The sequence below is a fragment of the Amblyomma maculatum genome, chromosome 11, assembly GCF_055883805.1.
Source record: "Amblyomma maculatum isolate TAMU_Amacu chromosome 11, ASM5588380v1, whole genome shotgun sequence".
In the NCBI taxonomy this organism is placed as follows: Eukaryota; Metazoa; Arthropoda; class Arachnida; order Ixodida; family Ixodidae; genus Amblyomma; species Amblyomma maculatum.
The window spans coordinates 61,262,568-61,290,320 of NC_139354.1; the positions used below are offsets into that span (position 1 = coordinate 61,262,568).

General features: G+C 44.7%; 1 protein-coding gene across 1 annotated transcript; it reads left to right on the forward strand.

Annotated features, from left to right (window-relative positions):
- Nucleotides 1–27,513, forward strand: LOC146173925 (arylsulfatase B-like). Its single transcript, XM_084584936.1, has 10 exons — nucleotides 1–397; nucleotides 7,034–7,193; nucleotides 9,587–9,699; nucleotides 13,723–13,833; nucleotides 15,695–15,847; nucleotides 16,401–16,527; nucleotides 20,014–20,304; nucleotides 21,247–21,619; nucleotides 23,511–23,712; nucleotides 27,353–27,513. Exons 1-10 carry the CDS (start codon nucleotides 281–283, stop codon nucleotides 27,485–27,487), a joined length of 1,782 nt encoding a protein of 593 aa, XP_084441062.1. The 5' UTR covers nucleotides 1–280; the 3' UTR covers nucleotides 27,488–27,513.
- Nucleotides 27,514–27,753: the final 240 nt, after the last annotated feature.

Genomic DNA, 27,753 nt, shown 5'->3' on the forward strand with positions numbered 1-27,753 from the left:
ACGAGACGGGGAGCTCGCGCCCAGCCTTATCGCTTCGGCCCTGTAGAAAGGGGGGCAAATCTGTCACGTATACACTCTTCCGGTAAGCATTCTGCTCAAACCACTTTCACCATGAGGCCAAGCCACTGCTGCCGTTCTACTGGAGCCACCTGCATAATGTGCCAGGGATAGGAACGCCTTGCGCAAGAAGGTGACGGCGAGAGACGGCGTGGCCGCGTAGCTCGAGCGGAACGTTTCTTTGGCGCGTGTTTTTGGTCGCTAAGCGCTGTCTGCGGTCGCCATGGATGTCGTCAAGGGGGTGCTTCCTGTGCTAGCTCTGCTGATGCTTCTGGGGTCGTCCAGCGAAGCGGAACGCACCTCCAGGCCGAACATCATCGTAGTGGTCTGCGATGACTTGGTTCGTATACACGTCGGTTCTGTTGCTTCTTTTGTTCAGTCCCGGTTCGTCGCTGCAGTCTTGCGCCATTTTTGCAAAGTCTTTCAATGCAGGCTGTCTTTAAATAAGATGTGAAGAATAAGCTCAATTTTAGCCTTTAAAAATGTCGTTTCACCGGATTGCGAGAAAAGCAAGATTGTTATCCCTGGCTGTCCATTTGGGATCACGCGCTGCGTGCTCTCTAAGCACTGTACTCAATTGGCGCTCGGGAGTCAAATTGGTATAGTTCACGAACATCATTCGGGAAGGGCCGGCTACACTTAGAGGGAAGCGAATTGAGAAAATGGCCGTCTGTAGAGATTTTGATGCGCATCATCAATGGGGTAGAAGCACGATGTTTTTCACGATGGGTTCTGCCCGTGAAATGGTAGCAAGCATAATCCACTAAGTACAAGTGGTTTGCTGCGCGGAAATTATTGGAAGTCAGTTTTAAGCGATAGGTTTTACAGCGCTCTTTCGGCCGAAAAGCCGTCAGCGTAGTGATAGTAGTAGTAGTAGTAGTAGTAGTAGTAGTAGTAGTAGTAGTAGTAGTAGTAGTAGTAGTAGTAGTAGTAGTATTATAGTAGTAGTAGGAGTAGTATAGTAGTAGTATAATAGTAATAGTAAGCAGTGATAGTAGTAGTTATAGTAGTAGTAGTAGTAGTAGTAGTATTATAGTAGTAGTAGGAGTAGTATAGTAGTAGTATAGTAGTAATAGTAAGCAGTGATAGTAGTAGTTATAGTAGTAGTAGTAGTAGTGATAGCAGTAATGATAGTAGTAGTAGTGATAGTAGTAGTAGTAGTAGTAGTAGTAGTAGTAGTAGTAGTAGTAGTAGTAGTAGTAGTAGTAGTAGTAGTAGTAGTAGTAGTCGGCACTTAGTGCTCGAAATAATCGGGTGTTGCGTAAAAAATTGTGTCGTATTAACTGCGGTTCCAGTGATTCGTGATTCATTGGTGTGTAATAGGCGAGCGTGACGTACTGAACTCATTGTCATTAATTGATCTATTGATGAAACAAAGAAATGAAAAGAAACAAAATTGCAGAAGGGCTTCAAAGGGGATAAAATGCTCAGAATAAAAAGCAATGCTTTATGACTCTAAACAAAAAAAAATATATAAAATATAAAATATAAATAGTAATTTATCAATTATGTCATTGAGACAATTAATAAAATTAAAAATGGTTCAAATATGTCCGACTGCTCAGAATGGAAGGCCAATGCTCGCTGACACAACAATCGTGCATAAAAATAATGAATACAAAGAAATAAAAATACCAAATAAAAAGTGAGAACAAGATATCTGTGTGCGTCTGCGGACATGTGTGTGTGCGTGTCTGTGAAACGGTACGCATCATGACCCTAACGGCAGAGTTTAAGTCTTCCGTTAATTTTTTTTCTTTCGTGCGCTGTACGTTTCGGCATACCAGCTCTGCAGTAGTAGTGACGGTCGTGATGGCGCAAGAAGGCTTAGGAACAGAGGCGGCAAAAACAAAGAAGCTAAATCACAGTCGTTTTGATTTTGGTCTTTCCAGTTGTGATGTATGGATGCGAGAGTTGGATTGTGAAAAAAGGCTGACCGCCGAAGAATTGACGCGTTTGAATTGTGGTGCTGGCGAAGACTCTTGAGAGTTCCTTGGACTGCCTGAAGATCAAAACAGTCGATATTGTCGACCATAAACCCTGACTGCTCATTGGAGGGTCAAATTCTGAAGTTAAAACTCAGCTACTTTGGTCTTCTGTTGAGAAGAGAGGAGTCGCTGGAGAAAGATTTGATGTTGGGAAAGGTTGAGGGTCGCCGGAGAAGGGGTAGGCAGCGAACGCAGCGAACGCGATGGTTAGTGGCATCCTCGAGGCACTGCAGATGAAGTTATGTGATGTTAGGAAGATAGTGAGAGACAGGAAAGCGTGGCGTGACATGGTCCATAGGGTCCCGAAGAGTCGGACACGACTGAACGACTGAACTGAGCTGATATGCTATATAGCCAATGCTAGAAACTGTAATGACGATAATGAAAAGAAAAAAAAAAAGTTACTGCAGGTTTTGTACGCCTTATAGTTTCTCGAATCTACTGACTTAATAACAACCGTTTGGCAACTGAATCGAAACTGTCCCGATAAGACACTAAAACCGGAATTATAACGCGATGTCAATAAAGGTTCTTTTCGTAAAATGCGGCCTCTGTGCTGTCGGTGTTTTTAGGGAAAAATTGCGAGTGTGGCTTTGGCAGATGACATGGCCGGGAACTAATTGGTCGGCGAGTTCTATGACGTCACGACATCACAGGACATGACCGAGTTGGTAGTAAGCGCTGCCAACTCCGGCAGCTCCTTTGCGGGTAAGGTGGGAAGTACAGTATATGTATATGTGAGGTTTATCGTCCCAAACGACGTTAGCTATCGGCGACGTCGTAATTGAGGGCTATGGCAATCTGGACCACTTCCATTTCTTCAAAGTCCTTCTTTGACATCGCATAGTGCAAAGTCGCGCTCTGTTGCAATCACCTCCATTGAAACACGGGTGCGCCCTGGTGGCGGAATCGAACCTGAGTCCTTAGGCTCGACACCGAATCGGCGGGCTATGCAAGAACAGCATATCTGGACTACTATAGTTGAATAACTATAATAAGAATGGAATGCCAAGCACTTAACCGCTACTCTCCGATCGCGAATGGCACTATCTATCTCACAGTTGTACGTTTTTATGTTTACATGTTTAGCTTCAAATTTAATCTGCGAGAGATACACTCATGCGGTTTGTGCAGGCAGATGTTACAGTGAGGCGGACATCATGCACTTGTACAGCACAGTAGTTAGACGAATAATTACTCAACTAATCAAGTTTTTAGTTTCAATATTAGGGGCAAAACTAAACTATGAAATTTATTGACGTCAGCGTCATAGATGAGTCGGATGAGTCTTCTTTATTGTGGCTCAAAATGCCGAACAGTATGGAATCGTTGAGTTGGTTTTCACACATTCCACACATATAAAAGAGCGCCATCGGGGGTAAGATGGATAGACGAATGACATCTGTATTTGATGCTTAAAAATTCGAGGGACTCCATTTTGTAATGCTCAGAGCGTGCAAGTCAGCTCAGCAGGATTTCTTATGTTTATTTTTGACGTTATGCATTTCTAGTCTCATTGTCAACTGACAAAATAAAAAAAAAGATGGCTCTCTTTGGGTGTGGATGGCCTTTAATTTCGTAATTTAATTTTGCTCCTTAAAATAAAAGCTGCATTTTGGTGAAATAATTTTTGTTGATTAGCATCTCATCATAGGGCACTAGAAGTACGTAATGTGCGACTTGTCGCACAACTTGCCTGGACAGATGGCACTGAGGTATCTGTTATAATTTTTAAAATGCAAATCTGTGAACACAAGCAAAGGAAATCACCTCAAATAATAGCTGTATTTAACTATAGAGAGGTTAACAATAATGGTCCAAGTTAAAATGGGGACAACGCTGCGAGCTAAGGGACGGAAAAGAGGCTGAACTTAGAGAGAGAGAGATAGAGAGAGAGAAAGAGAGAGAGAGAGGTCATGGAACAAACACAATTTAAGGACGTCCTTTATTCTGTTTCGGTCCGAAACAGTGGGTGCGGTACTGTCGAAAGAATTGAAGCATGCGGAACACATCGGCTATCGCATTGGCCATTTAAGTTGCGTTATAATGCGCTCTACGCAAAAGGTACTTCTAAGCTCCTCAATCACTGACTTCGCTTAACTTTGCCGGATGTTTGACCTTGAAACCCTGGCCTTGAACTGGAAGGGAAACGCAACATATGGTAGCGCATATCGTATTTGGCCAACTCAACTAAATCGGCTATCATTTTTTAATTTTTTGGAAGGGCTCTTTGAGGGTTAGAATTCTAGCGTGGTTTCACGCAGGTAGGAAAGCATTGGGCAGCATAAGGTATGATAATTAAAATTCAGCCATTAGCCAGAACTAAGTAAGCAACGTATACTGCCGCTTGCAGGCGACGAGGTGAGATACCAGGGTTAACACAACTTCGGTCAGCATCGTGCATTCGGCGTTTCGAATTAAGCAAAATCCGGACAGTACGCCGATGACGAAAAGGTAGTTGGTCATTGAGTTGAAATCTGTGAGGAACTGTGGCTATACAGTCGTAGGAATCAACTGGCGACAGCCGGTAACAGCGCTCTAACGTCGTGTTCGTCGGAATGTGTTTACGTGTACATCTGTGTGGGGAGTAAATAACACTTGGCAAGAGCTAATTTTCCAGGAAAATATGACTGTTTTATAGCCTTTTATAGCCACGGCCTTTGCAGGCCATGGTTGTTCGAAACTAAGCCCCAGAGGGAGCACAGCAGGGTTAGCAGAGCCTCTTCCAAACACACACCCCTGAAAGAGCCGGGCGCCGGGCCGGGGGACGCTTGTACCCAATTTTACCGGTGGGTGCCCGGCGGCGGGTTTCGAAGTCAGACAGGCAGGAAATCCGGACTTGCCATGGGGCTGCAGTGATCTCTGAGAAGTGAACTTCATCAGTGGCAGTGAACCTTTACGTCTTTCGACACGCTGGCTTAAAGCGTTTCGCACTTGAAACAAGGCTTTTCTGAGTTTTCGCGTGTGCAGGACACGACTCGTTTTCAGTTTTGAACCCCGTGAAACACGGTAATTCGAACCACCTTTGCAGGTTGAAGTGTTCGAAACTATTTTGCCCCAGAAGGAGCGCAGCGGGGTTTGCGGAGCCTCTTCCAAGCGCACACCCCTGTGAGAGCCAGGCGCCAGGCCGGGGGACGCTTGTACCTATTTTTACCGGTGGGTGTCCGGCGGCGGATTTCGAACGAACCACCTCCCGCAGCCGAGACGGACGCCCTAACCACTAGGCCACGACTTCAAGCCTTTCTTTATTCCATAAAATATTCAACAGTCCCATGCGGGCCGCCCCTTATATTCTTCCCCCAGCACGCATATCACCCCGCACCAGTCATCGCCTGCACGTCACCCGTCCATTGTCACGCACCGTTACCTTTTCGAATTCCTTTTTCCCCGCGCAGCCGCAGACTGGAACGGCCTTCCAGGTGACATCGCTGTTATCACCTGCTCATCCAAGTTCCTTGAATATGTCAAAAAAATATGTACAATAACAATGTTTTATAATATTTTCCACCCCTTATGTAACACCCCTTCCTGGGGCCTTTAAGGAAATAAAATGAAATGAAATGTGCGTTTGGGTATGCGGATTCGACGGCGTATATCAGTTGCTGATGGCTAATGGAGTTTCAGTGCCAACTCATAACAATGTAAGTCATTGTGCATGTTTTTTTTTCGAAAGATCATATACCTATCCAGGAGACATTTTATGCTTGAAAGGATGTAAGTAGCGGTATCGCCAATTAAGCGAATCGAATACTTTATTATTTTTTCATCTGCAACAAGGCGACCTTGGTGCACGGTCTCTTTGTATAAGGCATTTTCGAACCTCTCCCATGCGCATCGTCACCGTGATTTCTCCTCACAGGCGTCCCTCCAATCAGCTATCTTCGACCGATTGTCGTGACGTCATTTAAACCTGTAAGCCTTGATGTCACTAACATCGGTAAACTCCATTTGATGGAGGGCCTCCTGCGAGGGAAACCAGCAACGCTGTCCTTGATTTATAAATGACTGTTGTCAGGCGGTCGCATTATTTTCTTCATCTTTTTTTCTCTTCGTCTCAGCATCCATGGAGAAACTTTTTCATGTACCTTTTTAGGACTTGCACCAAAGGTAGGGACGAGAAGATGGGGCTAAAATCCAGTTACGGTCGGAGAGGCGCACAGGCACTAGGTTATACCTCCATCTCGAACTGATCCAGGCTTTATTGCTTTTTTCGTGATTTCGGGCACTTTCTTACACCGACTCGTTCCTTGTCTTGGCCAGGCACATGTTGCTCTGTTTTGCGATATGCTTTTTCATTCTGGCTTGCGCTCGAACCATGGCTTATTCTGCGCTCAGCAACTTCGGATTATATCACGACGTTTTCTGTCATACACGCCGCGCCCAGTGCCCTGCCAACGAGAATGCGGGATTAAACTCCTGCACCGCGTTCAAACGAGAACCATATGCTGGGCGGTGCCAGTGAGTGTGAAAGAGACATACATGGTCGAAATTCATCCTGAGCATTCAACTAGAGCGTATGAATTTTGTTGCCATGGTTCGCATATACCTCCCTGATCCTGTTCTTAATGGCTAGGGTGCGGCCTACACTGGAAAGAGTGACGTGTTGTTTTAACCTTCTAACTCATTTTTTTTATTGCGAAAGCAATACTACTCTAGGTTTCGAGCCTTCAGCGTAGCGCGGCGGTAGCCACTTACGTCTTACCCACGTGACGCTGTGACGTCACACCCAACGTGACACTAGGGTGTGGGCTAGCAGGAGCTGACAACTTGGGTCCCTCGTTTCACACGAGACGGTTATGTCAGAATCAGCCTGCTAGGACCCTGGCATTCACGTTACCCCTATAGGCCACTAAGGCACGTTCATACGGCTTGGTTAAAGCGGGGTTTTATATGTGGGTTGAGGAAGAAGAAAAAAGTTCAAAGTTTCTTTTCGGTTCTATACTTGCACTGAGCGTTGAAAACCTGACTGGAGTTCCTTGATGGCGTAGGGTTGGGGCGACGTCAGCTTCCACGGTTCCGAGCAAATACGCACACCCAACATGGACGTCCTGGCCGCCGACGGTATCGTGCTGGACAGCTACTACGTGTCGCCCATGTGCACCCCTTCAAGGGCAGCACTGCTGTCCGGCAGGCATCCCATACACACCGGTGAGCACGAGACATCTCGGTGCGTTTCAGTTGTGTGCATATGTTATTGTTGACCTTATAAAACAGATTGCGCATACACGCTCTCGGGGATAGAGCTAAAGCGTGCTTTTTTTTTTTTCATCTATCTCTGTGACCTCTTAAAGCCATCATCTCGCTACGAAGATGTAGAAAAAGTTAGCTCAGATTTAAAACACTGATCCGTACACTGTCCAGACTTTTCTTTTTGTTATGAGGCGCCTTGCAGCCATCTAGCTGTTGCTGAAGTAAGAAGGAGTATCATTTGACGAATGTATTTTACGTTGCTCATTGCGATTATAAGGACAAGGTTATTGCAATAGCATAGAGACTGAAAACGAAGGGGAAAATGTTTCTCAAAGAGGGCCTTCAACCGAATGACGTCAACTTATCGGCGTGCCGTCGCAACCAACCGTCTTTCGTTAGCATCAGGTTCAACGTCCCGTTCAACTCCAAATTTCTGGAGTCCTCCACTATGGCGTCTCTCATAGCCTGAGTCGCTTTGGGACATTAAACCCCACAAACTGAACCAAACCAAACAGAATATAAGCTAGGAGAGACGATGTAGCGAAGGGGTGCAAAATAATTTTTTACCACCAGGACTTTTGTATCTTCTAATGACATCGCGCAGCAAGCCAGCGTTTTTACATTTCGCTGCCTCCAAAATGTCGCCGCTTCCGGGATTCGAACTCGCAACTTCAGCGTCAGCAGCCGAATGCTAAAGGCGTTCAGCCACCGAGGGAGGTCAGACTGCTAGCATGGCATGCAGGTGGTCAGCAGGATTAAGATGACTCACTGCTACGCCTAACAGGCCGACACCGTTGCCCAGACAATATCTAGCTAGCTTCCTCGGGGTGTTCCGCTTTGTTCTTGAGTTGCATTCGAGTGTTTTCTTGGTTTATATCTCTTATGTAATAGTGTACAGGTACTGACAGGTACTACAAACCGGGAAACCCAAGGAGAGGCGGTCGTTACTGATATATGCTTATAGCTCACAGAGACAAACACAGGAAGGAATGAAGTGACAGGACTGAGTGCTTGTTCCCGTCATTGCCCATTAGTCCTGCATGCCCAGCGCTCTGTAATGTCAAAATTCGTTCCTTCCTGTGTTTGTCTCTTTGCGTTATAAACCAATTTCAGTAACCAGCTAGCCTGCAAGCGGTCGTCCTTGCGGAATTTCCTCAATTGTGACATATTGATTTTTTCATGCTACTTACCCTTTTAGTGTGCACTGCAGGCGAGCCGCTAGAGGTGTGGGATTTCTGTGATTACGCGAGCGCGTTCAACTTTTTTTTTTAATGGCGAATAATAGCTACAAAAGGACACCGCTGCGCAACATGGTCGCTTGCGAGCGAATGCCTCCGCTTTCTTGCTGTCTTCGTGCTACAAAGCGCTTTTTCAACAGAAACACACGCGTATTTCTAGGGAAAGCTAGTAAAATTTTGTTGACACATATCGCGGTCGGTTCTGTTTTGGTAAAGGTATTAGCTGAGTGCAATTTTGGATGACATAATTTTACAGAAATTGGAAAAATATTTTACCAAGGCGTCAAGCCGAAGTACATGAAAATATGGTTGAAGGTGAAGGCCTGTCGGACCTGGAACAAGCCCATTATCCCGCGACACTGAGTGCTTTGTCTTCTCTTACGGCAGTGTTCGACGTAACATGAGACCGTGTAAGCCGCCCAAAAGCGCTGCTTGTAACGTGCGAGGGTGTGAGTTTACTTCATTATTTGTGGCATGGGGCGTGATTTCCATATTCTGTTAGGCTATCTCCTGCCTCAATGGTTGGTAAATTCGTTTATTGTTCAAACAACGACAATAAAAAGTGGTAGTGACATTTTCCTATGCCCTTAATTGCTCCAGCCATTGCTCGTTACCCTCGCAAGGAAGGTCGCAAATAAAGTAAAACTGGCAGTTATGCGGAAGAAACTGCAAATACTTGAAGTGATAGTGACAGTGCAGCCATTGGATAGCGACTGTGGGGTTACAGATAACGCTGTTGGTTACTGAGTCAGCGTTTTTGATCGAGATCTGAAGTGCTTCAAATGTAATCCGTCTTGGACAAATTGAAACCTATAGCTGACCTTGAGGAAGTAAGTCGATTTAGATGAAACGTAAAGTATTTAGTCGCTTTTTTCATCTCTGGATGCAATGTGCCCTGTTTAAAAACGGCTCAAGCGTCATTTTACCCTGTCTTACCATGTAAACCACATTCTAGTGATTGTGTGTCCTTTTGGCTCTGAAGTGAAAACAATGTGGCAAATTTCGACAGTTGAATGACGGAAAACCTTTCCACTAGCGTGAGAGGCTCGTTGATAGATAAAACACTCCTTGTTATGGAAGGCGAGACGCTGACTCTCATAATCTGCTTCGCAGGGATGCAGCACAACGTTATCTATTCCGCCATGCCGTATGCCTTTCCGCTCCAGTTCAAGCTGATGTCCGACCACCTCAAGACTCTGGGATACGAAACACACGCTGTGGGAAAGGTGAGCGCGTTGGCTTGTGAAATCAGCGGGCTGTTTGTGATGGGCTCTTAAGCGACCTGTTCTGCGGCGCCTTTTAAATTCGATAATTGTTTGATCCTTACTCTAAGGTATCACTTGATATAATATATAAATATTCCGCAGCATGTACGTAGAAACCATAGTAGTGGACTTAGATAACAGTGCTGTGCAGAAGAAATATAGACCGAGTAATTAAAATAGGAACGCCTTGGCGCGAACTTTGTTGCTGTGTAAAGCAAGTGAAGTTTGGGAACACAACCGAATGGCACAAAAAAGTAAACACCAACCGTAAACTGATGAAGTTCGACAAACGGTGAGGAAAAAGCCTAAAAAAACTAGAAAATTATAAAATCAGGAAACCTTTTTTGTTAATTTTATCATTTCATCATTCTACATTACCTAAACCTCTGATGCCCTGAGGCAATAAATATCATTCATAAAAAAAGCACATGGCCTAAAGATACAACTAAGGCGCAGTTATTATCACCAAAACAAAAGAAGAGGTTTCGTCGCCTCATTTGAATGCAGCGTATAATAAACATATATGCAGCCTACTTTTGGATGCTTAGATGACGCTGAGAACTGTTGAATGCAATGAAAACGCCCTGCGCACAATGAAATTGAATTTCCTCGCCGCAGTTGGGGTTCATGAACTTTAAATGATGGGTGTATAAAACCACCACCACCACCACCACCACCACCACCACCACCACCACCACCACCACCACCACCACCACCATCACCACCATCATCATCATCATCATCATCATCATCATCATCATCATCGTCGTCGTCGTCGTCGTCGACGTCGTCATCACCATCAGCAGCAGCAGCCTGACTATACCCACTGCAGGGCGAAGGCCTCTCCCATATTTCTCCACTTAACCCGGTTCTGTGCTAGCTGCATCCACTTGACCCGTGCGAACGTCTTAACCTCGTCCGCCCACCTAACTTTCTGCCGCCCCCTGCTACGCTTTCCTTCCCTTGGAATCCAGTTTGTTACCCTCATCGACTATCGGTTATCCTCTCTTCGCCCTACATGTCCTGCCCATGCCCATTTCTTCTTCTTAATTTCCACTAGAATGTCGGTAACTTGAGTTATTTCTCTGACCCACTCTGCACGCTTCCTATCTCTTAATGTTACCCTTACCATTTTTAGTTCCATAGCCCTCTGGGTTGTCCTCAACTTAAGTAGAACTCTCTTGGTTAGCCTCCACTTTTCAGCCCCATAGGTAATCATTACAGGTAAGATGAAACTTTTGTATACTTTCCTCTTAAGCAATAACGGTAAGCTGCTAGTCATAATCTGCGAGTGCTTGCCAAATGCGCTCCATCCCAATCTTATTCTTCTTGTTATTTCCTTTTCATGGTCCGGATCTGCGGTTACTACCTGCCCTAAGTAGACATATTCGCCTACTACTTCCAGTACTTCGCTACCTAATGTAAACTGCTGTTCCTTCCCGAGGCTGTTGAACATTACCTTAGTCTTCTGCATATTTATTTTCAAGCCTACCTTTCTACTTTTCCTGTCTAGGTCATCAATCATTATTTGCAGTTCATCCCCCGAGTTGCTTAGCAAGACAATGTCATCAGCAAATCGCAGATCACTGAGGTATTCTCCATGTGCCCTTAGCCCTAACTGCTCCCATTCCAAGTCTCTGAATACTTCCTCTAAGAAAGCTGTGAATAGTACTGGGGAGATTGTGTCTCCTTGCCTAACACCTTTCTTTATGGGAATTTTGTTACTTTCTTTATGCAGAACTATGGTTGCTGTGCAGCCACTAAATATATCTTCCGACACTTTAATTCTCATCAGAGAAAGAGAATATGCTGCCTGGTTATGTGTTCCAAATGAAGGTGTGCCGTGTCGTGAAATGATTAATTTTATGACCCCACTTTCAGAATGTCAGCCCTGCGGCCTGCAGCAAATAATAAGATGTGTTCGTCTGGTAACAAATCAGAATTGCAAGAAATTTTATCCTCAGAGTGTTTTGTGAAACGAAATGTTGAAAACAGCCGTAGCACATGTCAACTTTGATACTACCTGAGTGCGGTCACCGTGTTTCAGTTTAGAATTAAACAGAAAAAAAATTTGCACACAGATGATTTGCACTCAGATGCTCAACCCACATGATAGCTCAAGACCCGATACGATTCCGCATTGTTATAACCTCTGACTAACCGGGACTAAGCAACTGCAAATTAAGAGCTCAACTCAAGCCTTCTCCTGTACAGCATATGTTAACTTGGGCGCAAAGAGCAGCCATGTTTGCCTTTTTTCGATGGCTTGCTGCTGTGGCCACCAGGACGCGGGTTAGTTAAAAGGGCTTCTGAAATCTACTTGCGATTAGCTTAAAATATAAGAAATCCAACTAGGTGGTCTTTCTGAGCAGTCTAGTCAAATTTGAAAGCGTTGCCTGAATCCGATAGTTTACAAATAGCTCTTTACAAGTGTACCTGCTGGCCGTTTGAAACCGATTTGGGCGACACATCTAGCGCGAAAAACTCTCCACTGACGTCAGTGGGGCTTAACGGTCGCGCCTGCTCATTGGACGCCCGCAAGTTAGGTGGGCGGGACGGGGTAGGGGGGGGGGGGGGGGAGGGGGTTATCATGGCGACTTGGGTTCTTCATTCTTTTTTGCACGCTGGTTCGGGCTGAGTTGAAGGTGTAGGGGAGGAGCATCATTTTCAATCCCCCATATGTTCTCTGCTAATGAAGCTAGCTTTGAAATGTTTGCTTTAGAAAGGGCATTGAGGGGATACCTATCCCTGGTACGCATTTTATAATTTTAGTGAGTAGCTGCTCACGGGCCCTTGAAACACTATTTAATGTGTCTCACAAGTCGTTATGCAATACGTTGAGCTTGGAGGTCTATTGATTTTAACCTGAACCAGCTACACTAGTGTAGCAAAGCATCATTAAATGTATTGCAGCTTGCTACACTGGAGTAGGTTAAAAATAGCCCTACTGTAAGCAGGTCTATGTAAGCAGTGTAAAGAGCTGTGAGAAATATTCAACATTTTCAGTATGGTACTGTCCTGAATTGTTTTGAGCTTTCACGCCATTATGTACGCATAAAGATCACAATTGGTACTGGAACACACAACTGAATGTAGGCTTGTATATAGCCGCCTAACCTAAGCATAGAATTAGGGTAAACTCACGTTCTATAGTTTGCAGTCTCTTATGGAATGTCTTGAAACCTTACATGACTGGTAGTATTTTAACTGTACGTACTGATAAGCGAGCAAATATGTACAGCTCTGTGGGATGCAGTGCTTTAAGAAATCAGCACTGATGAGAGAGGACGGCGTAAGATGTGTTACCATTTCAAGAAAACAAACTAAAGTGGCTGAAAAAAAATGCAACTGGTACGGCAGCTTTGAAGTACGGCTGTAAAGCAGGAAAATGAAAGTGATAAGATTATGCGAAATAGATGTTCTTTGTTTATATTCATAAATATTTTTAATATATATGTTTACATTCGAATTGTGCTGCGGAGGAGAGAGACATATTTTCTTCCAGAATAACTGTGATCAAAGAGCGGTTGTTGGCGAGGGCTTTTCTCTGCGACTGATGACACCTCTGATATTTGAACTGCGTACTGATAAGCGATCAAATATGTGCACCGTTTTCGGAGGCAGCTCTTTAAGAAATGAGCGCAGCTGTGCACGAGACGGAGCACGACATCTGGGCTCCGCCGTGGTAGGCGTTTTACTGGTTACGTACATGTCTCATTGTATTTTCTTCCTTGCCCTCGCTATGATCTGCTGAAGGATACATAGCAAATAACCATCACTCGATAGTCTAGATGAAAATATAATCGAATTTTACTTTAAACGGAAAGAAATGCCGTGATTTGGATCACTTCATATGTCACATGTAACTGTGACTAGTAACTGTGACCTATACAGTGTGCGTAAAGAGTTCCTGTTGTCAGGCTTACTGTATGACCTCCGGTGTAGAATGCTCGTACTTATTTTTACATTTGTTGTGCTTCTCAGTGGCATTTAGGTCACATGACTCGGAACCATACCCCGACGATGAGGGGCTTCGACTCCTTCTACGGCTACTACAGTGGTCACCATGGATACACGGACCACTCCGCCTTTGAGGTAAGGATTCTTGGAAGATGCAAATAATTTTCCTGCGCAGTCTAACAAAGTATGATAAAGCTTGCTATAGAATTGGTCAAATATTTTGGTAATTAATTTTTGCTAGTTACCGCAGCAATTTATTTAAAAACAAACGGCGGGGTTTGAGCGTGGCTCCAACTTTGTACGAGCGAAAGCTTTTTGAAGCATGGTGTTGCATGACTTAGCAACGTTGTACACGGTTTGTCGGTTTAAATTAGGGGGACGCTCGGCTTCGGCGGCCGCTTTTCGATGGAGGCGAAAAGCAAGGCGCCCGTGTGCTGTGCGATGTCAGTGCACGTTAAAGAACCCCAGGTGGTCTACATTTCCGGAGTCCTCCACTACGGCGTCTCTCATAGCCTGAGTTGCTTTGAAAAGTTAAACCCCACAAACCAAACCAAACCAAACTTCGTCTTACGAGTAGAAGCGACGGCACCTTTACCACCACGTTTTCAATCCGCGACATTTTAAAATATTTTTTCCAGTTGGCGTTTGTGGAAAGGAAGCCGCTGTATATGTCATACCTTTCGGTGGGCATTTACACTTAATTAGGTCAGGGCTCATTTGGACACGTGCGCGTTACAGACCATAAGTGTTATGTCGATCTACCACACTGCCTTTTCATTTTGATTTTTTTTGTATGTTTTGTTTAAGTTCTTTTAGGGAAAGGAAAACGCGGTATCTGCCTTTACTCGGGGTCATTCGGGCACAGTAAGGCGAAATCTGAGGTTGCACCCTGAGCAGTAGAGCTTGCGCTCTATAATTGATTCATGCCGATGTTACCATGTACTGAAATGGTATCGTTAGACGCATGAAAGCGAAAGGAAAGCACGTCTCAATTTTCAACTCTTCAAAGAAGTGGGTTATAGATACAGAACGCGCAAAAATTATGTGCCAGCTCAAAGCATCAAAAATCAGTTTCTAAAAAATTTGAATGATTCAACATTAAACAGAATAAAATGCATCTTTTCTCCTGGGGTCATGCCGTTCCAATGGTATTTCGGTACTAAACCTATATATTATAGGAAAAACTCACATGTAGAATAGAGGCTATTGCGTTAGGGACTTCGCCTTCCCGGAATGTAAAAACTTAGCGGGTGTGAAAAGGGAGCTGTTAGCATTCAGGCATTCTCAGTGTTTGCAAAGGGGCAATAAAATGGTAGTATGAAATGAAAATGGTATTTTAGTCTTGTTTTTGTGCCTAATTTAGATTCAGGAGAACAGTCGTATCTTCTGCATTCAGTGACCTGGCTGCAGATAGAAGAATTTACTTTCCTGTAATATTCGGAACAAGGAAGAATAGGTTAATCTAATCGTTGCTTATATTGCACAACTTCGCAAATGCAACACAATGCAGGTCAGAAGTATAAAGGAGCTGATTTTCTTGCTGGCTTGTGCAATGGGGTTGCCTCGATGGTCTCAGAGGTCCAGATCTTGTTGTGCCTTCGGAAAGGTGTTCTTTGTCATCCAATCTTTTGAGGCTGAATGAAATGTTGTCCTTGTCATCCTAGAGCACTGCATATTTATGGGAGCTACAGGAGCCCTTCAGCGACGCCCTGCTGTGAAACCTGCGTCTTGTATACTTGTGGCAGTAGTTGTGCCTGTATCGTCCAACGAAAGCCATAGTTTCCGGCTGATTACGTCATTTTTTCATCATCCTGTGTAACAGGCCCCTACAGCCACTTGAAGATCGATCAATTCCTGTCGCGATTTTGAAAGCTTGCAAAATGGTGCATACTATATTGGAAGCAGATGCTCATGTTACTAGTTACCAGCTACTGCGCGATTGTCGTTCATCGTGTTGTCTCCTACCACTGACTGTTGTTACCGTTGCATCTGCCAGGAGTACATGAGCGACCCTAAGGAAAAATGGACAGGTTGGGGCTTGGACCTATGGGACAACCTCGAGGCTGACTGGTCGAAATCCGGAAAGTACACCACGGAGCTATTCACGCAGAAAGCAATTGAGCTACTCAAGAACCGGGACTACAACAAGGTGCGTACAACTCCAAGTTGTAGAGTAAATACAGCAGAGCAAGAGTATCGTACAAATTCTTTTCTACCACTAGCATATGCAGATTTAACGTAAAAATCTAATAAAACGACAAATGCATGAGTAACAAATTTCCGGAAAATGCCGCACATTAGACCACGAACAGCTTTTGAGGCTGCCAACATACGGAAACTGTGTGCTATCCTTCAAATTTGGTGCTTCTGCAATGTTTATTTGTGGCATGACATTCGATGTGTCCGGAGACACTGAGAGATGTTTAAATTGTCAGTGTATTTACGACAGAGTCCTGCAGTAACCAGGCTGCAGGATCTGCTTCTTAGCCATGTGGTAGTAAATTCACAGCATGTCTGAACCTCTAAATCTTTGCAATGTGAAGGCGAACGCCTGTCCTCACTTCTTAACTAGTTATCATCTGGAAATCCTTATTGGCTTTATAATACACGAGAGAAGCAAAGCATGCAGCCTGGTTACTTTTGGCAAAGACGGTACGTGCCTTCATGTTATTGACGATTGCAGAGCTGTAACCCTTTTGCAGCCGTTCTTTTTGTACCTCAGTCACCTGGCCGTTCACGTGGGCAACTTCTATGCACTGTTCGAAGCCCCGGAAAAGTACATCGAGATGAACAGCCACATCAAGAACCCGAAGCGACGACACTTCGCCGGTTAGTAAGGGGCACAGAACCTTGAACGGTAGCCTGTGGCTCAGTGGTGTGCGTAGTGGTAAAGTGCATTTTGAATTTAATCCAAAATGTGTTTTAACACTGTGCACACTCACTGAAGATAGAGGTTTGAACATCTGCCCCGTGTGTGGGATGCAGGGTGCGACTGCTGCTGAGCCGGATGGCCAATGGCCTTCCCCTGTCCTCATGATCAGCTGACAGGAAACTAGTTTCGATAATGATTTTAAATTTGGTTAACGCGCACGTGTACGCACGCGCGCACATACAGACGCACACACAGAGGGATAAAACACGGTTATACCACCAGCCTTCCGCAGCCATTGTAGAAAAGGAGGGGTTTTATCAGGAGCTGGCTCATTGTCTTATTTTCCTACTTGATGCTGCGGATGTCTGGTCTCGGAAGCAATTGCTTTTTCTTTTTTACTGTTGACACTTTTTTCATCTTTAACGAGAGGTTGAAGAGGGAAGTTTTGAGTTTACTGTTAGAGTTTACTGGCCTCATGCTGTCATTTGCCCTCTCTATAGCCTTTTTCGCAATTCCCGTAAAAAAAGAGTATCTTTGCTAAGGGCAGTATTATTCTTTGCAGTTTTCCACATGAAATTGATATGTAGCCGGATATTCAAATTTTACTCCATAAAATGAGATTTAAGTACAATTTCTCATTTTCTTGCTGGATACGAAGATTGCTGTTTGTGCCTATATAACAGCGATCGCTGTACTTTAGGCAAGTAGGCCAATTTTGATTGGGGCTTTCACTTGCAAGCTCAGGTCGCTTCGAAACTATGTTGCGCAACGGTATATCAGAAAGGACTGTTAGCTAGATTTAAATGCCGAGTACATGGTAGCAGCTGCTGCAGGACTTGTCCTATTAAAGGTTTTGGTAAGATGCCTTTGTACGACGGCAGACATTAATGGCCTGACCACAACAAGGCCGAGTTTACAGGGATGACTTAAAGGTGGTGGTTGAGGGATTCCTGTTCATCGGAATGCTTTGAAACAGAGGCGGTATAGTGGTTTTTTTATGAAACCGTTTCTCACTTAGGTGTAATGGGTGGTTGCCACGCAAAACGTTGCCACTGAGTGCCAATAGGTATATCTAAGAAGAAACGAAAAAGAAAGAACATCAGAATATAGAAGTTATAGTTAAAAAATTACCCATGCTCCATATCTGTGAATGCAGCTGACCTCGATTAAAAACGGTGCTAAACCAACCTAGCTTTATTTAGGTTGGACCTTTACGGAAAGTATGGGCTTATCAATAGTCCTCATCAATAAAATATATTTAAGAAAATAAAAACCCGAGTTCTTCCACTTTTCAAAGTATTATTAAAAATATTACTATAAACTATTATTTTTAAAACCGCGCTAGGACTTGAAAAAGTCTCGGCGCTCACGATATCCGTCATGAACTCTGCCATGCGATCTTTGTGTCTCAGCTGTGAAGGCTCCAATTCACGGAAGAAAGCTGAGCGAACTTTAAAAGGACCATCACCTCGGCGGTATATTAAACTACGGAAGCCAAACAGACGCTACCAAATAGCATAAGGAATCGCTTAATGGTTTCAGCAGTACCTAAACTTATACGATCTGAAATGCTAGTAGTAAAACCCAAGGCTTGAGTGAAACATCTGCGGCAAATAAATTAAGAATGGCATTTATGCCACATGCATGAATGCTGCGCAATATTCAGATGAGTGCGTATAGTAGCGATAGCAGGGTTACACCTCATATAAAACCCACTAGTAATAGCCAGGATTAGGACATCCAGCCCCGCCGCACCTAAAGCCATAACTATGACCATTGTTGTTAAGTACCAAGACAGATACGGTAAAATAGTTTATGGTATAAGTATAGTCATAGCAACTTTGTCAATACTATACAGCCAGAGGATCCTACAAAAGAACAGTAGAACGTCTTGTTGCTGCTCATTTCCAAAAACGTCATCAAATTACATGGACGCAGGGTCATACTGGTTAGAGGGCAGTGAAGTGGCTCGTAACCTAGCATATGGCCGCTTAATAACCGGGCAGGTCTTTCCAAGCCTCACGTCGCAGCCTCTCTGTACACTTGTAGTTCATACCTTGCGTGTTCTTAATGGTGGAAATATCGTCCACTGTACAGCAGTGAAGCATAACAGGTTCTGTGGCCTGGCGCAAAATACAGAAGAACGCCATTTAGAAACATACAACAAAAATTAGATGATCTCTTAGACGTCTCTGAAGAGGAGAATGGCGAAAGCCTACCCTTCCTTTCCTATCATTTGCCTCTCATCGTTTGCCTCTTATCGGTGTTCGTTGCAGTGCCACATATGTTTATAACTCGTTTACAGGAAAGGAAATGCGCAGTACGTGTATGTGACACTTTCTCCGGCAAGCATGTTTGAACGGTACACCATCGCTCCTTTCGCGTGGCGTTCCTTGGCACGCGTTAAAGTGTGGCATTGCAGATGGCAGGAACTCTAGATAAGGACTAATCCCGTGGAATCTCGCGGAATATGACAGATTTCGCGCACAGATCTCGCACACAACTCTCACACACGGGATTTCGTTCCATGTGCCTAGAAAGGCTTTCGCCTTAAGATACGTTAAATTATATAGTTGTACCACTCGCCGCTTCGGTGGCAACGGCTGGTGGTTCCTGGCCCTACGGGGCTGGGACAGTAGGTCAACGTCGCTTTCGGCGGGGGCTAGCCAGCCACCGAAGTTTTACCTGTTGTAGGCCGTCATTGCACCCGCCATCGCTTTGGTGGTGGACGACGGCTGTTGTTGCGGCGCGTGTCTCTCTCCCTCTTCTTTTTCTTCTGTCCGCACGATGCAGCGGAGGTGGTTCAGCTACAGAGCCAGTAGCAGGCCCGTGCATTTTTTTCCTTTTTCGTGCAGCCACAACAACAACAACGCTATATACCTTCTCATTACCCTGACGTCTCCCTATGGTGTGATACAAGTCAAATTTTTAGCCGTTTCGTGTGGATCAAGCCTGTGCTTTTTAAGACAGCCGTTACGTCTTACGAACAGTGGGATTACCAACTTTTGGAGGATAAGCTTAAGTTCGTTAACCACGTTTGTGAAGCAGCTCGGGTCACTGCAGTTCTCGCATGACAGCCCATACCAGCTGATCGTCATGAAATTTGTAAGATCTGCTTCTTAGTAAAGTTTATTCTCTCTCGTGAAATGAATGCTTTATTTTTGATTTCACCTTTCTTGCTCTCATTTTAGCTTGCAATGGTGAGATAGTGGCTTCGGCCACTTATCGACCGATGAAAAATAACACGGCCGGGTTCTATAGACGGTCATTGCATTAATTCACAGTCCTAGCTCATTATCAGCATCGGGATGCTCGGCTCTGCATGGCACAAAATGATCTGGTTTGCGCATTCCAATGCGTCCGTTACAAACATGGACACGGTGGTTAAGTCAGAATTTACACCCTTGTCTCTGAAGCGACATTTCATTTTCTTCCTCTCTTAGCCATGCTGTCGGCGCTGGACGATGCCATGGGGCAGCTGGTTGAAGCCCTGCACGCCACGGGCGCCATCCAGAACACGATTCTGGCGGTGACCACAGACAATGGCGCTGCCACCGGAGGCATCGACAACAGCGCGGGATCCAACTGGCCATTACGTGGCACCAAGATGACCCACTGGGAGGGCGGCGTGCGTGGGACAGCGTTCCTGTGGAGCCCCACGATTCGCCAGCCCAGGGTGTATAGTCAGCTGATGCACGTGTCCGACTGGCTGCCCACGTTGTACACAGCGGCTGGTAAGTCCCTGCTTCCGAGCTGTGTCTTGTGCAGAGAGCGAAGATGCTGCGCATAAGGCTGCTACTGTCATAAATTTGCAGCTGTTGTATATTCTTCTAAGAGTCACTGTGTAAATTTTGTAATCAGTTTCTTGTAAGCTTTAGTTGGGATCACTCTGGTCCTAAATCCTGGTTTAACTTGTTGCGTTTCAAAAATTTGGTGCTGCGCTGGGTAATGTCAACCACAATGCAAACTATCAAATGACCGAGACAAGCAGGAAAATTACAGCCCTAACCTCTTCAACGTTTTTCTCTGTGTGTGCTGACAGTGCAGGTAACAGCTCTGAGAGGTTATTGGAAATCCTTTACTGCAGGTTGAACTCTGTTCACAGTATTAGCTCTACATTTTCATTTCCCACTTGTTTGCATTTGACACAGGCTTCCATTTTAGCCAAACCGAAGGTCCACCACCACACATTTAATCTGGTCTCTTGTTTGAAAGTCGCTTCCTATAAACAATGCCCACCGGTAACATTAATGGACAGTGATAAAAGCTCGGTCCACGTTTTAGCTTTCGCTTATGTCACTCTTTCTGGCTGTGTTAGCTTTTTTTTTCGGTTGAAAATATGAATGTATTGATGGTAAATTCAGATATACAAAGTGTAACACTGTTTTCAACGCATATTGATCAAAACTCGTGATGGTGGAACCGCCGGCGTCTGCTTGGGTACTGTCTGGGCATGAATGCAGCCATTCAGGCTAGCGTAGCATATCTATTCGCAAAAAATAACTGTTTCGTCGTCATCACAGCCTGTTGACGGGAAAGGCGGCCTGTAATGACGATAGATAATTTTCACGCTGAAACGACTCATTTTCAAATAAAGTAAGCTCTTTGTGGTTATGACTTATTTATTGATGCAGACCAGCGTCAACTCGTCCTAAGTATCTCGCACTGTGATGCAGGAGGCAACGTACAAGATCTAGGTGACATCGACGGCATCGACATGTGGCGAAGTCTTGTAACCGGAGTCGGCTCGCCAAGGATGGAAGTGCTGCACAATATCGACCCCGTCTGGAACATGTCGGCGGTGCGATCAGGCCGGTACAAATACGTTAATGGAACGTATGGCGGCGGTAACTACGATGGCTGGTACCAGCCGGCCGAGGTCAACGATGCCATGTTAAGACTGGCTGGAATCGACAAAACGTCCGGGGACATGTACGGCCTGCATTACATTTACGAAGTGTACGGATCTGACCACACGGATAACAAGACGGAGTGGTTTTACGAGGCGGTCACGATGCCCACTCGCTTACCAACCAGCCCTAGAAGAAGGTACTGACGCTGAATATTTAGGTAGCATACAAAAAGCCTGCTTTACACACGACCGAGTTCTTTCAATAAATTAAGATATGGTACGAATAACGCAACGACGTATGCCAGTGAACACCAGCATGCCTTTGTAGGTTGTGTTTACTGAAAACAGTGAGTAGAGCTGGTCCATTTTTGTTTCAAAGATTTAAGCATGTATTATTGTAAATAGCTATTAAAAATGCCCTGAGCTCGTGCGGAAATAAAACATTTTATGTCACCTAATCCATGGTATAATTAAATAAACTTAACCGTAAATTCTCTTTTGTTGCAGTGCATCGGAGAACATATCACTATAAAACATGCAGGTGGAGTTTAAATATTTATTAAATTTCAACGCCACAAGTTAGCAATGGATAATATATAACAACGAAAATTGGAATAGAGGGAACGTGCAGGCCGAGATGTATACCGGATCGCCTGTCGCCTACGGCACACTTGGAGATGAGGGTGGCAGCGACAGGCGGGCCAAACTGCCCATGCGCAGAAGGCATCCTGTAATGCAATATACGCCTACGCTATAGCATGTCCCCGCTACGCTAAAATTCTCGAATGTTCTTTGCTCATTATTTTATTCTTACTTTCTCTTGTGGAGTATGTATGACGTCACTCTACTGGGACTCCAGGCGTCCTTTCTTTCGGCCCGTGGGCGTAGTCCTTTGGAGCTGTGTTATGTACGCATAGTTAACATCACTGCATGCTTACAAATTGAAGTGACCCAGAATATGTGCTTTGCTCTCTATCCCTTCGTTTTAAATACACAAGCAATAGATAACTCACTAGCGAAAAAGCAGTGCAGTCTGCGGATGAACCCGGCACAGTGATATGTGCAGCCAAAAAGGAAGTTTGTGAACGTGCATCGCGGCCACTTCAGCTGAACAGAAAGGGAGCTATGTGCCTATATAGGGGGGCCCTTAGAGGAATAATAACGCGAAATCTTGATAGATTTATTCTTTGAAAAAAATAGTGCTGTTGAATGTGTGCTATGCACTTAATTACTGTAAGGATTATAAAGCACTGCCTCTTAAGTTTAAAGCTCAAGTGTTTTTTCGAAGTTAAGTGAACCGCAGCACCTAGGAGGTGTTCTGATTTTCGGTATTATGGATATGCCGTAATACACTTGCCTCGAACGTGTACAATATGCTGTCGTCTGAGTTAAAATTAGATAACTCCCGATTTACTTTAACTAAATGCGGCGTGGGTGCGGGAGCACAATGGCCAAGGTTGCCGAAGATACAAAAACATATACTTAACCAAAGTGTAGGGCTAGCGCAGATACGTTGCGTTTAGTTAACGAAGTAAGTCGGAGGTTAACATTTTCTAAACCTTCGCACTCCATCGCTTCAAGTCAATATAAACAGTTCATGAGAACCATGCCCTGAGCACCTGCTGCCGTAACAAAGAATATAAGAAAATCGCCCTAAATTTGAAGTTCACTGGAAGGTGTCAGGTGAGCTTTTAGAGTTGCGGTATTAGAGGCTTTTAGCGTAGCAGAGACAGACTAATGTAGATTTGTACCGGTTTACCGGACGCATCATACGCACATGCAGTGGCCCCACCACACCCCCTCCCTGCCCTGCAGGTGCACAGGGGGCATGAGGCAAACCTATATACGTTTACGCTATTACGTCTCCGATATCCTCGATTCCCTATTAATTAGTACAAGAAGACATAGACGGAGTATCTTCAGGTTAGCACTGTGCGCTATAACGTATAATCACTATTAGCGACTTATATGCCTTGCTTCAGGTATTGATAGCGCTGTAAGTGGTCTAATGTGCACTGCGCCAGATTCATATGCGTCATGCCCTGCCTAGCTGGCAAATCTCTTCAAATTCAATTGATGTTTTGTCAGGAACGTCTTGGATTTGACGTGCGCGGCTGCTCGGACGATTCGGAGCTTGGGTCGCAACTTGACCAGGTACAGTCCCGAAGAACTTAGTACTGACTGCGGTCAGGGGAGGACTAAAGAGTGTAAGCCCCTCGAAAAGCCGTGCCTCTTCGACATCGAACAGGATCCCTGCGAGATGAACAACATTGCGGAGGAAAACCCGCAGGTATGTTTACACAGCACTGCAATAATCTTCAATAAGTACAGAGCGATATTTTGTTTAGCGGAAAGACTTTGCACTGCATGTTTATAATTGCTGGCACGCTACTGTGACGAGAAGACGAAGCGGAAGTGACTGCTTTCGTTTTGTGCATGTGGTGTAGTATCAATGTATGCGATATTTTTCTGTTGTTACTCTATTTGCTGATATAATATGTAAAAAACCTAGACTGGGGTTGGCAATAATAATAAGTCAAATAATATGAATGAATGAATGAATGAATGAGGTTGCGGTAAATGTAGGCTCTCAAAAGCTAGTAAAATACAGGTGTGAAAAAAGGGGCGATGGAGAAAGATAGTGTAAACTGATTCCTTTGAAGCTTACAAGGAAATCGCTACTCCGGGTTCACAAGATGCAACAGCTACGGCTATACAGCGCTTCCTTAAACGCCACCAACTCGCGACCAGAACTGTCGCTATTCACTGGACCCTAGGTCACTCGGACGAATCAGGGGGCAATGCGGCGGCACACGCCGCGGCTGCCTTGGCAGGTGGGATGTCCACATTTACTTCCCCACCCCCCTTGCTTCATCCTTATTCGACCTTGGGCGGGCAACTCACCCCTTCTCTTGCACTTATGCACTATACTCGGACCAGTCTTCGTAGCCTCAGTCAGCATCGCATGCAGGTGGCCACACCAGACCCACCTTTTACGAGAAGAACCCACCTCACCCGAAGTCAAGAAGTATTTTTGAATAAGCTCATCGCCCATGCGGCTTACACGCCACGTATTATGGCCCGCTGGCGTCAGTATACGGAGAAAATGATTACGTGCCCCCACTGTACGACTCTAACCTGCGGCGGCATATCTCATTTACTTTGGGATTGCCCTGCTTTTTCTACTGGACGCCCCGAGATCGAACCCTACCGCCTGACCTACCGTTCCCTTCTAGAAACTGATGCAAACACACAGATGATATTTGCCAAGTATGGCTCGCTTAGTGGCCTAGTTAGAGCAATGTGATTCGAGTGACGACCTAAACAATGAAGATTATGTCTACTCCCCTTTATCCCAATCCATAACCATGAGCCTTCCCATTCAATAAAGGACATTCAATCAATCAATCAATCAATCAAAATTTTTCGCAATAATTTTTTTTTTTCATTTTTCTTATACAACCTAATGTTCTTGAACGAAGCCAATAACATAAACGCGGGGAAAGAAGTCCAAGACATTTGCTTTGCTTTGAAAGGCAACGTGTGATTTTGCTGTCAATATAGCGCTTAGATAAGTATCCACGTGAAGAAATTCAGTTTAGTTCTGTCATCCGTAGAGGCTCGGAATCATTCTAAAACTTGCTGCGCTTTTTGTAGGCATTGCCAATAACGACAGGAAGTTGCACCGGATTTAGTTAATTTCCCAAAAGCAATGGATATGCGCTGGCACGTCACGTTTCATTTCGCTTTTTGTTTGAGTAAAGGTTTCCGTTTAGGCTTGAGGCAAGGATTGGTAAAATTAGCGACTAGGTACACATTTTGATTGGGCAGAATCTCCAAACGCAAAGTCTCATACATTGAATTACTCACAGGTGTCGAGTCCATTTAGTGCCACAGTCTCTCGCACACACATTACACATATGCCCAGACGAATTATTCACATAGTCTGCTTCAAATGTCCGGGTCGCAGATGCACTTTCAGAAACTCCTGTTGGTTCCCGCTGATTGAACTCTTCCATAGGCCCATCTCTGCGGCCATGCTCCGTCTATTACGCTCAGCAGTCTGGCATCTCAGTTTGGCAAGCCCTTCCTCTCTCTGTTGGGCGTCTGCGCTGCTCTCTTCGCCTTCTTATGTTCACTCTCTCTTTGCTGCTGATATATGCCTCACTTTTTAATCTCTGCCGGTGGCTGCGTCCGTGGGCTGTGCGATGTCAGCGCTCGTTAAAGATCCGCGGGTGGTCGAAATTACTCTGAAGCCCTCCACTAAGGCTCTTCTGTAACTCTTTCTGCTTTCTCTCCCTCCTTCTTTCCTTTCATTGCAGCGTGGTCAGGTGTCCACATGGCAAGTGTGACAGATACTGCGCAGTTCCTTTCCTGTCAACCAGCGGTTTCTGGGTAATGATGCAAGGAGTGGTGTGACCACGGCTTGGCAGCCGCCACAGCGAAAATGCGACTTTTCAGCCAATGTAGCTCTCGCTAAAATAAATTTGGTGACCGCTTACCTCGCCTTAAAAGAGCTACGGGGTAGAGGCGCGTTCTGGATTCATTGCGCACGGATGAATATTGATGAAGACAACACAATGCCATGCACATCGCGTAAGTGTGGCACTTCGCCATGGGGGACGATCTGTTGCGGCTGTGCACGATCAACAGCCAGTTTTGTCTTCCACAAGCTGTGAATGTTCAGGATAACTACACTGATGGTGTTTTTTTCATTATAAGAAATGTATAGAGCGTACTCCCAAAGTAGGCGAGCTTTACCGACGAGTTTACACGCCTGAGGGAATTTTAATACAACGAAGTATCTGTGTATGCCACTGAGCTATTGTAAACATTGATCTCTATTTCAGTGGTGTTCTGTAAGCAGCAAGTAACAAAACAAAACATTAATTCACGTGACATACGCACTGTGAAGGAAAAGCCTCTACTGCGTTTTTGCGCCACATCAGAATTGACAATCAATTCACCCTAATCGAACTTCATTGAATATTATTCTTTGTAATACTGATTTCTCTACCACGATTCACTTTTATTATAATTAATTATGCCACAACACACTTTTATCACTGTAATCCACCACAACCTACCCTTAATTTATCGCAGCATGCCGGAATCAAGCAAAATCCATCCCAAATCATCTTAATGCAATTTTATTCACTTCAAATATTCCACAATCTAGCATAGTTAACCTTTAGTGCAATTAAACCTAATAACATTTAATCCACATTCAATCAAATAAATAAACCTTCAATACAACACAATGCACGCTTAACCAAATGCAATTAAACACAATCCGCACTACCCGCCGTTAGAAAACCTTTAAATAACGCAATGTAAAAGCATGGGCTTCCGATACTCTGCATAAACTCACTCATATTTCCCCCCTGCGACGCGACATCTGGCACACTGCTCCCGTGCCTCGCAGCCGGTTGATAACGTAATCTTTTTCTTGGCACCTCTCTGTCACACCAGATGCCCGATTTCGTAGCAATGGGACATATAAGACATACAAGGGCTCCACCTTGCAAAGCAGTGATATCTTAGTTCTTGCCTGCAGTGGCCTGTGCAGCTTATCTCTTCGAAATCCAGGCTTTGCGAAATCTCGTCATGCTTACTTTATTTCTTCCTGCAGATCTACCTGGCTACGTACATACATAAAAACAACGGCTTGTCATCAAATTGACTGCTTTAACGCTAGCGCAGTAAGGCTTTCATTGCTGAATAGTGCGTCCCCGCCTGTGCGCCTTTATGGGTTAATGTATTCTGAATTTATGAGAGTTTTATTAAAATTATTCTTTACGTATGATGCCTATAGGCCTAAAGGTTGATGATCGGCGCGTAGTGCCTAACATGTACCTATCGTTCCCGTGTATCCACTGTTTCAAATGTTACGTACGGTTGCTAACCATGTTCTCCGTCTTTTTCTTCAGATTTTGAGAGCAATGGAAAGACGGCTGGAAGATTACAGGAAAACAATGGTCCCACCCCTCAACAAGCCACCGACACAAAGGTCGGATCCACGGTATTTCAACTACACATGGGCCCCGTATATGGACTCGAATTGAGTTCAGTCAGCGTGCCTTCACTGCGGACTCCTCTTTCAATGTGAAGGACTTCTTCTAAAAAACTCCCAAGTAGTGCCAATGATGAGAGGAAATAAAAAAAAATTTCACAGATCTTACGCCTGCTGCGTAATTGCGGAACTTCGAGAGCTGTGAATTTATCGGCGTACCTATGTTGCTCGAACATGTGTTGTGTATGGAGCATATGTAGGGTAAACGGAGAGAAAGAAGACGGCTACACACTATCCAAGAACACTGAACAAGGGTAG